At 42.8% G+C, this 13,491-nt stretch overlaps 1 protein-coding gene across 3 annotated transcripts in view; it reads left to right on the top strand.

Annotated features, from left to right (window-relative positions):
- Positions 1–2,585, top strand: part of LOC142371445 (uncharacterized) — a 39,804-nt gene extending 37,219 nt beyond the window's left edge. For all 3 annotated transcript variants that reach the window (XM_075454114.1, XM_075454113.1, XM_075454112.1), the window contains one exon: positions 888–2,585. In XM_075454114.1, the coding sequence (XP_075310229.1) occupies positions 888–1,055 (168 nt within the window). In that variant the 3' untranslated portion in view covers positions 1,056–2,585. The remainder of the gene's footprint in view (positions 1–887) is intronic.
- The last annotated feature ends 10,906 nt before the right edge of the window (positions 2,586–13,491 follow it).

The following is a 13,491-nucleotide window of genomic DNA, read 5'->3' as shown; positions in this document are numbered from 1 at the left end:
ATGCTTAAACATGCTTAAACATGCATAAACATGCTTAAATATGCATAAACATGCTTAACCATGCATAAACATGCTTAAACATGCTTAAATATGCATAAACATGCTTAACCATGCATAAACATGCTTAAACATGCTTAAATATGCATAAACATGCATAAACATGCTTAAACATGCTTAAACATGCTTAAACATGCATAAACATGCTTAAATATGCATAAACATGCTTAACCATGCATAAACATGCTTAAACATGCTTAAATATGCATAAACATGCTTAACCATATATAAACATGCTTAAATATGCTTAAACATGCTTAAACATGCTTAAACATGCATAAACATGCTTAAATATGCATAAACATGCTTAACCATATATAAACATGCTTAAATATGCATAAACATGCTTAACCATATATAAACATGCTTAAACATGCATAAACATGCTTAACCATGCATAAACATGCTTAAACATGCTTAAACATGTTTATACATGCATCATGTGTCAGCAATGAACACTTCATCATCAGGAGCTGAGCACATGACACGAGTCTACCAAGTAACCCACCAACAGCTGAGTTCCTGGGGTTGCATCAAACAGGAAAAAGCTGCTTCTGCCATGATGTGTGTGACTGAGTCTTCTGATCTGCTTTTTGCTTCCCTCACACTATCAACATGTCCTCACAGCTGCTGGTGGGGTCCTCCGTCAGTAGAGTAGCTGTTTTCTAAATGACCAAAGCATTTAAAAGTGAGATTTGATTTGCCAAGCCACTGACACTAATGTTGTCCCCCTTGTTCTTTCTCTCTCCTCCCCTTTGATCTTTTCCCCAATCTGTCCTCTTCTTCTCTGATCTTATTCCTTTTTGGCTCTTTCCTACCTCCCCCTCTAGCCGAAGCACCAGGACACTTTTTCTCTGGCCCCCCAGCGGCCCCTCACCACCATCAACCCTATTGGCCACTCCCTTCATCCGAACGGAGCTCCCTCACTCAAGCCTTCCCCTGTGCCACGAACCATCCAGGCCATGCCCTGGGAGCAGCGCTCCCTCTACAACCAATAAGACTCCTGGGAACCAAGGAACCCTTCTCATCACATCAGCCCCCCTTCCACACATACACACGCACACACACACACACACACACACACACACACACACACACACACACGCTCCTCCCCCACTTTTCTGATCCAGCATGGAGGACGGAGGACTCCTGGAGGCCCCTGGATTCCCTCACCATTCCTTTGGAACATTGTGTGTGAGAATGGTGAAGGTCACCATTAAGAACTAGTTGAGATTGATTTCTAAGTAGTTAGGTTTAAAACAATGTGTTGCCTTGACCCTCATGTATGATCTATGCCATGTACTGGGTATAAGTTAAAGTGTCTGTGCCCTAAACTGTTCTCCTGCCCCCCCCCCCCCCCAATCCTCCTCTCTTGCGCTAGTTATGAAAATATCTATCCTTCCCGTTATGAATAGTTCCCCCTCACCCTTTTCATTATATTAAATGAAACAAAAGGCTATTTTTATCAAGAGTGTGTTCCAAATCCAGAACAGCAACCAAGTTGTCAAAGTACCGTGACAGAGTTCCTCCTCGGGTCCTAAATGTTTCAGGGCCCATCCTGATGCCTCATGAGGAAAGCAAACTTCTTTTCTTCTTCTGGACCTTTCAACATGAGCATTGTGTATAATATTTGTTTGGAGGTGTCATTGAAGCTAATGCATTCTGTCAGTGGCTGCACCTCCCACCCCCAACAGAAACAACATGGCTGACCACTACTCTTCCTCATGTCCACCCCACCTTTGGCTTGTGTGTGAAGCCTCATGCTTTCCTCACATGCAGCCACCCTCCAACCATGGTTTTGCACAGTTCCCGTATCTTAACACACAACTCAAAGCTCCCTTTTCTTGAATTTCCATCTGCCTGGTGGTTTGTGGTTACTGTAGTTTTAATGATATGCTGGCTGGGAGTTCCATCTAGAAGATAACAGTAAGTGTCCAACCCTTAATGTTCCAAATTGACTGTTACATTATTTGTTCCCCCCACTTTACAGCACTGTAAGACGAGTGCTGCCTGGTTCATTGTGTCTGCTGTAGAGCTGTAGCGTTGCTTTGCATCATGACTCACAGGGACACCGGCTCTGCAGCTTGGCCTGGCCTCAGCCAGCTGAACGGCTGCACCTGGAAGCTCCAGTGGGCCAAACGGAGGAAGTCTTCAGCTTTGGACCCCCCCTGGCCCACCTCGGCCCACCTCAGTGTTGCTTTTCTGTATTTGAATGACATAAAGAAAAACCTCCATGCTCACCCACTGACCCCGAGACAGATTGACATCTAGCTTTCAGGAAATAAATAAATCCCAGAGTGTTTAGTGAAATGCTCAATCTGATGAAAAATGGATCCAGTCTGGAGTTAATTATCTCAAACATGGTGTTCATTGAAATACCCACAACTTTTCTGGCATTGTCTCTTCTCTTTTTAAAGGTGTTTCTATTTTTTTTCATGACGTTTTCAATGTTGCTTTCACTCTCCTTGTAAAGTGTCTTTGAGTATTTAGAAAAGTCCTATACAAATAAAAATGTTTTATTATCACCACCAGTGCTCCTTCTCTTCTGGACATGTGATGGCCTCTGCTGCCTCTGTGCTGCAGAACAATGTCAGAGCTTTGTGTTGGGACACGTTCAGATCCTGAAAGAGAAGTGGAAGCTTCCTGGATGTGTCCAGGATCAGCTCTGAGCCACCACGCTCCTGTTGCCATGCAGAGGTCCAAAAGGTTCCATGAGACCACCACAGCCGTTCTCTGCTGAGGAAGACTGACCCAGGTTACAGCTGGGGGAGAAGCGGACTGACACAGAAACATCTGCACTCGCCTCGTTGGTCAGCTGTTCCACATGTGAAGCTGCACCATGGGGGGGGGGGTACTCAGATAGCTTGATGTTACTCACATCATTGTGTTGGTGAAAGGTTTTTTATTTGCTCATGTGGGGAGTTCAGTCATTGGGACACTTTGTAAATGCAGCAGAAGGGTGAGTCTCCAGTCTTTGAATGGATAACAGCTTGACCAGGGCAGCCATGGACCCTCCTTCACAGCATCACATGTTGCATCACATGTTGCCACTGCAGCAACTTTCTTTGGAGTAAAGCATCTTAAAACTGAGTGTTTGCACCTGTTCTCCAGCCTCTGACAGAATCCAGGTTGGACCAGTTCTGTTGACAGTAGGTGTTCCAGTCTCTTGGAGCCTGCTAATAGCACAGAGCACATGTTTTCCATAGGGCTGAGCTCAACAAGTGGAATGCCATTTCATCCTTTTAAAGATGTCTTATTTTAGCCATCCACCAGCTGGAAGAATTCCATCATTTCATCTACCTCTATCAGCTCTGCTGGCAGCAAATGGCCCCCAAAGCTGAGGCTGCCAACAAACCCCGATGAGGGTGTAAAGTGTTTTGGATCATCTTTAACAATGATCATCTTTGTCCAACATCTTCTAACAACTCTCTTAGTTCATTCTTTGTCCACGTGCTCACCTGCACATTTCAGCTGATGCTTTGTGGAAAGCTCACTGAAGTGGAATCAACCGTGATGACATTTTGTTGGGATCACACCTTCAAAGTACATGCACTTTTCAACTCGCCAGGATCTTAACTTTCCTCATAGATTTATCTGAAATGGGTGGATACACTTTTTTTGTGTGATTTTTAACCTGCGTCGCTCTCAGTAAACTCCCAATAATTAAACGCTTTTGTACCTTGTAACTATTTTTCTTTATAAAAATGTCAATTTTACTATAAATGAATCAAAGAACAAACTGTTTTGCCCAATTTTGCCAGGATATTAATGTCGCTGACAGGGAATGTGTGAGGAACTGGATGCTGCCTGTTAACTTGGTAATGGATGATGTACAGAATGTATAGGCCTATGCCAATCATCCAGTTACAAAGGATCCTGGATTTCTGCTGCAAATAATCCACAAGAAAGGATTCACAAAGAAGTGCTTTCTGGGATGAATCAAAAAAATATTCATCCAACACATACCATCCAACCCATCCTGCACCATCATGTTCCCATTGTGATTTTGACTAAAATTCATCAAACCAAAAACATTCCTCACCTTGTGGGAAACTGGAGAGGAAGGAAAGCTGTCCTGCAGCTGGAACTCTTTTATGGAAATGGCATCAAACCTCAGGTGGGAAATTCCTGGTTTCCATGGCGCCCAGCTGTAATGATAAATCCACACATTAACCTGTGGTTGGTCCAGGAGGGCGGGATTAGCAGCATGCTGTCCTGGGTCAGAGAAACCAAACAACTGCCTCCTTTCTGTCCGTCAGTCTGAATAAGGAAATGCTGTTATATATTATATATATTAGACTGATTATCAGATAATGATGTGTGTGGAAAGCTGCTTTTGCAGGAGAAAGTCTTCTAACAGAATCTTTTAGATGGCCCCCATGGTTCATGGGTTTATTGGGATGCTGCAGTGCACTGTGGAGCCGCCTTTAAAGGGAACCTGGAGAAGAAAACTGAGGGGCCATGAAAGAGCCCCAATATGTTCCAAGCACCTGGCCACACTCAGAAATGTGCAGTCACGCGATGCATTGATGTGAACACACTGCGTTGGATAACCTGAGGTTATGACTAAAGTCTGTAACAGAAGAACACAGCCAGGTTAGTCGGACCTTAGTGTAAACAGAACTGATGAAATGATGCCATCAAACCTGGACTCACTGCTCTGTCTTCATGCTCAACGCAGTGAGCCGAGTCCAGATGTGAGGGAGCTGCCAGCAGACAGCTGGGTGAACCTACCCATGGCTTCACAGATGGCATCTAATCTAAAGAAATAACTTTAAAATGCCCCGTTCTGAATCTAATCTGAGTCTAAAGAAATGAGTTTACAGTTTTTTTTTCAATCGCTAACAGGCGCTTACCCATACTTCAGATACTTTTTCTAAACTCTTAACACAGACTCACACCTACAAAACACAATTGGCCAAATGGATCATTTTCTTCTCAAAAACACATTTTGTTAAATATATAATAACTCTTCATTTCAAAATAGAACACATCTTTCTCTGCAGACATTAACTTTACCAAAACACTGGAAATCTGACTCAAAATGAAATTATTCTGTCAAAGAATAACACTTGTTTACACTTCACAAGGTACATGCAGTCAATCAAAGTACACCAGGTTTCAAAATACTGGCTATTGTTGACATTACAAAAACTGCATAGACTTTTATGTTTCAGTTTTACAGGTATTTGCATGCAAAACATGAAATCCACCATTTTTTCACTAAATTTCTTGGTTGGGAACTGTATGTCCACATGTAATGTTCACATTCAAAGGCCTTCCAGTAAAAAGCAAATAAGTTTTTTTTCCTTTACTGTTTACTACAGGAGGTACAGTAGAAATGCTGTTTACAATATGATAGAACAGAAAACAGTTCACTTACAGTGAACAAAATATCCATGAAACACACAAGAGCATTCTGAACAAAAAAACAACAGCAAAAAGCCCAGATAAAAAAAGGGGGGGGGGGACTAAAAAAAGCACAAAATTACTGTATCTAATCTCTGCGATCTTCAGGGTTAGGCCACATGTTTTCATTTGGAGGTTGGGGTGCGCACATCCACAAAGCAATTATCCAGGTGCCGGACAAAAGTGTCAGACAGTGTGATGAAGTGGCCCGCACACTGGGTATAAGCTCCAGAAAATAAACTTTATTTCATAAAGTTTGAGAGTTTGAGAATAATGGGCCTCATGCAAGAACATTTTCGTATTTTTATTCTAAATTTCTCTCACTTTTTTCGTACGAAGGTCTCGTACGAACACGCCACATCAGATTCAACAAACGCTCTTAACTTCAGAAAAAGATTTACGATCTGCGTAAATGATGACTCACACCCGTGCGTATTTAAGTTCACGTGCACGAGGATAGTAGATTTGCATACTCCACGCCCAAAATGATACCATATAAGGCTGTGCTTCCTCTCTGCTGTGCCAGGAAGTGTTGAGTCATGAGAATGGCACCAACGCGCAAAAAGAACAACTTTAGGGGCTCTGAGACTGAAGTTCTGCTTTCAGAGATCCAGAAAGGAAAATCTGTCATTTTTAGCAGTGTCAGCAGTGGAATTATGGGACCTGCTAAAGCCAAGAAATGGGAAGTTATTATGAGTGCTGTTAATACCATGTCACCGAAATAAAAAATAAAAAATGGTTTGATATGAAAACCATGGGCAGGCGCTCGATGACTGCAACTAAAGCCGTGCAATCAGTTGTTGCCTCATCATGATGGCACTTTGATGGGGTGGTCCATGAGGGGGGTCTTCTGGCACCACACCTTCTGGTCTGCCTGGGCTGGTTCAGGTGGAGACCCTCGTTTATGGCAATATTGCGCCATGAACGAGGTATCGAGACACACCCACCTGGCCTTCAGCTCAGCGCGCTCCCGACAGCACGGGTGTTTGGATGCGTATAACAGAGGACTGGGACACCCCCGATCTGTCTCCCATCTCCCTCTGAAAGGTTCCAGTGGCCAAAAATCCAAGGGTGGTGAGGACCTGGAGGTGTGGTGGAATTGGGTTTGATCGGCGTGTTTCTCTCTGGAGTTGTGGCTCCAGCAAGCTGCAGATTTGCAGCAGCACAGTCTTTGGGAATCTTAATCGCGATGTCAGCGTGTCCCCACACGGTCTCTTCCAAGAGCCTGACGCGCTAAAGGCATCCAAAAGTAGCAAGACAGCCGCTGCGCTTCCCGTTACAGATTCAAATGAACCTTCAATTAGTGCACAATTTAAGTCAAACAGAATAATGTCAGCATCATTATGGGGTATAATTTATATATTTATTTATGTTTTCTTCAATGTAATTAAATATAAAATCCATTAGTCAAGCAAACTTGATTGGAATAACAGCGGACTATTTTAGGAAACTGCTACGACAGGTCTGGATCACTGTAAATTCTGTTCGTACCTGAAAGAAAACGTAAAATACGAAAAGATTGGTGAATGCGCAAATTCTCTTAAATCACTCGTACGCACGATTTAAGAACAAATCTGTGCGTACGAACGGTTGTTGCATGAGGCCCAATGTGCGTAAACATTGGCCAATTCTGTGTTCCGACCCTACATTACAAGACGTGTCATTTAGACAGCCTCCGCGTTTCGCCTATAGGCGCTCACCTAACATCTCTAATTTGGTCGTAAGAGCTGACCAACCCCCCCCAAAAAACACCACCTTTTTTCTCACCTCTCCCTCAAGGAAATTACAGGTGCGCACAGTGTGCACAATGCAATTTTACCTACAAGTGTAATACCTACACCCATCCACACACCGGGAAGGTGCTCAAAATAAAAGGGGTTATTTCATGCAACACCAAGAACGTTATTTATATGATCAAGTGCCCTAGTGGCCTCGCCTACATAGGCAAAACTACACGCTGCATTAAAACTCGCATTGCGGAGCACAGAAGTAGCATACGCACTAATGACCAAAAAAATCCAGTTGCTGTGCACTTTAACACTTTTAAACATAACCTGTCAACATTAAAATACATTGGCATTGAGCAAGTCTCCACCCCCAGACGTGGAGGAGACATTGATAACCTTCTGCTTAGAAGGGAAGCATTCTATATTTACATGTTAAACACTTTGTCCCCCAAAGGTCTCAATATGGAATTTGACTTGAGGCCCCTATTGTGAATATTTTGTATTTTATGTGTCTTCCATACCAAATATCTTTTATCGATTATTGTTCTGATTATTGTGATTGATTGTTCCTTTTGTTTTTTTGTTTACTGTGATCCCTGGTCTTCTTTTAAATAGTATGCCAGCGCGTCTAGGCGCTTGTCATGCCACTTGTCACCTTAGGGTGCGCTCACCTGCTTTGCCAGGTAGCCTACCTGTAGGTCATGTGATATAAGTCACCCCAGACTACTGCTCTCATAGCCTGAGGAAGATCCCACTGGTGGATCGAAACGTTGCTGTTTATGTATAAATGAAATAAAGTTTATTTTCTGGAGCTTATACCCAGTGTGTGGACCACTTCATCACACCACATGTTTTTATCAACATCGCATCTGATATTATCCAAGGCGATGCACCTGGGATAAAACCGCTTGGTATGTCGGATCCATCCTTGGCAATCATCAGCTGTGATGTCCCTGCAGCCAGCATCCAGGCGTCAAGGAGGGACATCTGGTCATGTGGCTGATGGTCATAAACCTTCCACCTCCATGCAGAAAAGAACTCCTCTATGGGGTTGAGGAAAGGTGAATAGGGTGGAAGGAAGAGATGTACCAGTCTTGGGTGGACTTCAAACCATGTTGTTATTGCTTGCGAATGATGGAAAGCCACATTGTCCCAGGTGATCACAAAGGTCCTCATGTTTTCACCCTGCTGATCCTGCTCTGGAACCAGGCTGTCACAGCCATTTTGATGGTTTTTATGTTTTGGCCTACTAAGGTAACATTTGGGTTATGTATGACATATGAGGTATGAAATATTTAGTTGTTATGGAAAATGTGGAATGCTTATGCCTGAATTATGATTTAGTTTTGTTATTAGGTTGGTTGCTTTAAGTATGACGATCACCATTGGGGTGACGTCATTGGGTCAAAAGTCATTATATCCGGGTTTTTGGGTTGGTTTGGTGAATGGGAAAGGCAGACCGGGCTGTCATTCTATTTTCGACCGTACTTACTTTATGTTGTTACATTTTCATCATCTTTTCGTTTAGTTTGGACTGTTAACTTATTTTGACTACACTTTCATTCATCACTTGTTATCATCCTGGACGCAATAAATTATTTTCTACAACAAAAGGAGTGCGCGTTCGATCCCAGCCGAGGCCTAGTGTTTCTCCATTCCTTGGAACTTTGGAAAAAATTGGACCTTACACAGGCGCTGGTGGAGATCATCGAGAAAGGCAGGGAGGCGCTCTGTATTGTAGGGTCCAACCTGACATCTGTGAAAGAGTAATCCTACATTTGCAATTGCTGCACACATGGTAATGTTTAACTGGACATTGAATTGAATATACAGTACTATACCTGGATATATTGTGGTCGTAGCGCCTTGACTCTGTCACTGTTCCTCTCAAAGGGAACAGTGTGGAGCTGCTTCATCCGCACTCTGTGTTTGGACAATGTCCGTGTAATGGTTGTGAGGCTGATGCTGTCGATATTGTCAAATATCTCATGGTCCTCCACAATTCTAGTTTGAATTTACCCAACATAAATCAGCTGTGTGTCCATTATTCAATTGTTTGTTTATTATCAGCTGAGATATATTGTTTTTGAACTGATATCACAGGTTTTTATCCTGTATCTAAGGTTTGGAATATTGTTTTTGCTATTGTGGGATGTTGTGTGATAACATTCGTAAATAATACAAAAACAATCCATTATTTTGTTGGGGGGTATAGCTTGTCTGTTAAGGAAATGTGTTTGACTGCATATTGTGTGGAAACGACATGAAATGTGTGAATGGTATGACCACAAAATACCGATGCTGTGCTAATTGTGTTAAGAGTTTTGAAAATGTGACAACTGTTTGGACAGACATTTGTTAGCGAATGAAAAAAACTCTAAAATGCCCCGTTCTTTATGGCTTGCTGGGGGCTGTGGGGGGGCTCTCTCTCAGAATGTTTGAACATGACCCCCACACCTGTTTCAGTTCTTTTTAAAACAGTTTGAATGATAAAAACCTTTATTTTCACCCTTCAGGTCCACAGGTTCCACTCAGTCCCACTTTATCCATTTCTTCCATCAAACAGTGTGCACGTGCCGAGAACGCGCTTCACAAAGAACCTCCAAAGACGAGCGCCAGCCCGCCCGCGCGCCCTTGTCACGATGATAATTCGCTGTTAAATCTTCTGCCGCGCGCGGTTCCGGTGCGGATCGTCGGGAATTAATTTCCAGATGCGGGTGGGCGGGGCTCCAGCCCCGCTCGGACCCCGGGTATCGATCAGAAATCGTTCCGCATTTTCGCGGCCGGAGCGGCTTCTTCTCTTTCCCCGGTATTCTGCGGGCCTCGGTGGATCCCGCTCCGGCTGCAGATGGACTCATATCCGGATGCTTTTCCGTGAACATACCGGCCACGAGCACGCGACCAATTAACCGGTTCTGATGATCACGAGCTGGCGGCCTAATCAGCTGACACTGCGGCACCGGGTGTAAAGGCACGGAAACACCGTGTTATCAACGGACTGATGACGCTGTTCGTGTAGAAAGTAAAAAAAAAAGAAGCTTTTTGGATGATGATGGGGGTCTTCGTTTGTGTGTCATGTGTTTCTGAATGCGTTAAGTTGTGAAAGCGGAGTTGGATCCATCTCAGAGGCTGAGTCACTAAAAACCAGAGGTGTCAAGTAACAAAGTACAAATACTTTGTTACTGTACTTAAGTACACATTTTAGGTATCTGTACTTTACTCCATTACTTATTTTTCTGCCTACTTCTGACTTCTACTCATTACATTTTCACACAAGTATCTGTACTTTCTATTCCTTACATTTTTTTTTTGTTTTTTTTGATGGGACGAACATGAATACCTCATGACCTACCTCTTGAATACCACCTCACGTGTAATTGAATTCCTTTAAAGTTTGAGAAAGAACATGCTCCTTGAGTGACTTTGTCTTTGACAGTAGGCTAATGGTTTTATGATTGTTGTCTAGGGCTTCATGTAGAACTTATCAGTTTTCAAATTAAGCTTGCAATTCATATAGTGGCATCTACCTTTTTTTTTTTAATTTTAAAAACATTTTTATTTTAAGGTTACTTTATACTTTTATACTTTAAGTAGGTTTTGGAGCACATACTTTTTCATTTTTACTTGAGTAAAGAGGTCAAGTTGATACTTCAACATTTACCAGAGTGTTTTTAAACTGCAGTATCTATACTTCTACTTAAGTAACAAATGTGTGTACTTTTGACACCACTACTAAAAACACACATGGAGCCTTCTTCATCAGGTCAAAAGAAAGAAAAAGTTCCATTTGTTTTCCCCTGTCTCCGCGGGGCGTCAAACCCGTCTCAGTGAGGCCTCCGCGCCGCAGCCAGCCGGCAGGCCCCGCTGCAGGCCCGGCTGCAGGCCCCGGCCTCGGTGCCTCAGCGCAGGCTGCAGGCCCGGCTGCAGCGGCCCGTGGCGGCCGCTCGGTGGCGGTAGTGGGCCGGGCAGCAGGCCGGGCAGCAGGCGCTCGCTGGAAGCTGAACTTCTGCTGCTGTTTGCAGGTCTTTCTGCCTCCGGGTGCAACTGTTAGTCTGTTGTGTTGATAGCTGCATACAGTGCTGAGACTGAGGTTAAGGCAGCATCCGAACAGAGTTGAACGGACTAAATAAATCCGATAAAGTGCGTTTTTTCCCTGGATTAAGCCTATTGTTTCTGTCTGTCTTGAAAGGCACTTTTGGAGGTTTGTTATTTCCGTCTCCATCCGTCCTTACAACATTTTACACTTTCTTTTCTTGCTTTTTTTTAAATTGACTGTGAAATGTACAGCATGTGTTAGTGGGCTTTTTAATCTTTGTGTATTTGATGTCAGATAGAAGGTGCTTCTCCATAAAAACGGATTTCTGCTCCTGATCCAACCCTGGACAAGCGGCTGGTGGTCCTCTGCTCAGATGAGTTTCATGTGGAAGCAGTGCCTTCCCCCTCTCCTCGCTTCCCTCCCCCCTGACTCGCACCATTTTGTGTGTTTGCACAAAGCAACACACGTCCTCGTGCTGTCCGCGTCATGAAGGAACGGGACTAATATTTTGGCCGAGCTCGTGTTCGGTGAGTCTCATTCACAAACGGTTCAACTCCCTCTGAATGTTGAATAAGTGCATTTGATCCTAATGGTTGCAGTTGGTTGTGAAAAGGAGCCGCGTGAGCGGACCCCGCGCCGCACAGAGGGGTCTACATCTTAAATCAACTAGATTTAAATACAGGGGGCTTTGCGAGCAGTCCGCTTTTGGCACATATTGCCTTCACTGTCCCGGATCGAACAAATCATTCACATGTCTTCTTCGTCCCCCATTAAACATGTTTTTTTTATTATGACTTTGTGGCTATTAAATTATTATTCCACTTTTTTTTAGAGCGATATAAGACATTTCGTTCGTTCAGATACGATTAAATTATGTGTGCACACACATATGGGAGATGCATAGAGAGATATGTGTGTGTCCCACTTAACCCTTTCCTCCATCATTGAAGCGCATCACGCTGTATTCCACAATAAATGCATGAATGCAGTAAAAGTGTAAATGTTCCATCTGAAGGGCTGTTCGTTGAAGCTGAGAGGTCCCATCCTGTTTCTGGGTGCCCACCTGCACTAAGAGCCTCAAAGTTAACCTTTCAACTGCAACACTGAGAAGGACTCATTGGAAATGTTTCATCCTTTATCTTACGTTCAGCTCAAAAATAGTTTTTAGAATGTTTTTTTTTTTGTTCAAAAATAGTCTAAATATTTGATTTGCTTTGATAGATTTATCCCTGAAAGGCTGCATGCTGTAAACATACCAAATCCATGTCATCTGATGGTGTTCCTGTGTGATCAGTGCGGAGGCTTTTCTTCTGTATCATCCAGGAACTACTTTTATTCACCAGCATTTACCAAGTCTCCTTGGATGACTCCCAGGTTTATTTCTGCTCTAACAGAATGAGGCTGCACCATGGAGCCGCTGTTCTGGGGAAGGGAAGCACGTTCCTGCAGGCTATTTTCACCTTGTTGAAAACATCAGATTATGGAACATGCTGAGACTTATATACATGTTACTATAACATGTCCCCACTTTGAACAGAACTTCCAGTTCAAGTGTTTTGAATATTTAATCTTTTAAAAAAAAAAAAAATCAATATAAAAACAAATATAAGGAGCAAAAGATGATAAAAGTATTTCTAAAACTTTTTAACTTAAACAATAAAAAACTACATTTTCTAATCTGTGCTCCTTATACACAGAAAGCACAGTAAATTTCTAGTGCCAAAGGTTCCTAAATAACAAACAAAACATCTCAGAGGTGCTGAAATCTGTGGAAAAGCATCAAATAAGCATGAGATGAGATGAGATGTCCACCTGCTGTCAGACCAAAGAAACCCTCCATCAGCAGATGACCAGCTGCCATCCAGATCAGTTGAATTTCCGTTTTGTATTTCCACTGCAAGTATAAGCTCCACGTGCTAATGAAGATTTAAAGCTTAAAGTCATTTTACACCAGATCTACGTTTCAGTTCGGTTTCATGTTTAGGAACTTGTGCTTTTTCGTTTTCAGCCAGCATATACCTTCCTTTAATATTGAATTAAATATTGTTCATTTAACTCAAATCCGTTTAGATTAATTTACTTCCACGCTGCAGTGCATTGATATAGACTAAGCAGGAAGTAAAGTTTTACTGGAAGCTAAAAGAGTGACGCATCAGAAATGATCATTCTAAGAATAATAATTCTCAGATGGATCTTTCTGTCCTTTCACTTTGATCATTTCTAAATTCTGCTGCTTATACTTTGCTATGCTACTTTTACTGA

The sequence above is a fragment of the Odontesthes bonariensis genome, chromosome 21, assembly GCF_027942865.1.
Source record: "Odontesthes bonariensis isolate fOdoBon6 chromosome 21, fOdoBon6.hap1, whole genome shotgun sequence".
Taxonomy (NCBI): Eukaryota; Metazoa; Chordata; class Actinopteri; order Atheriniformes; family Atherinopsidae; genus Odontesthes; species Odontesthes bonariensis.
Note: the sequence above shows the minus strand (reverse complement) of the source record. Positions and strands in the feature narration are given on the sequence as shown.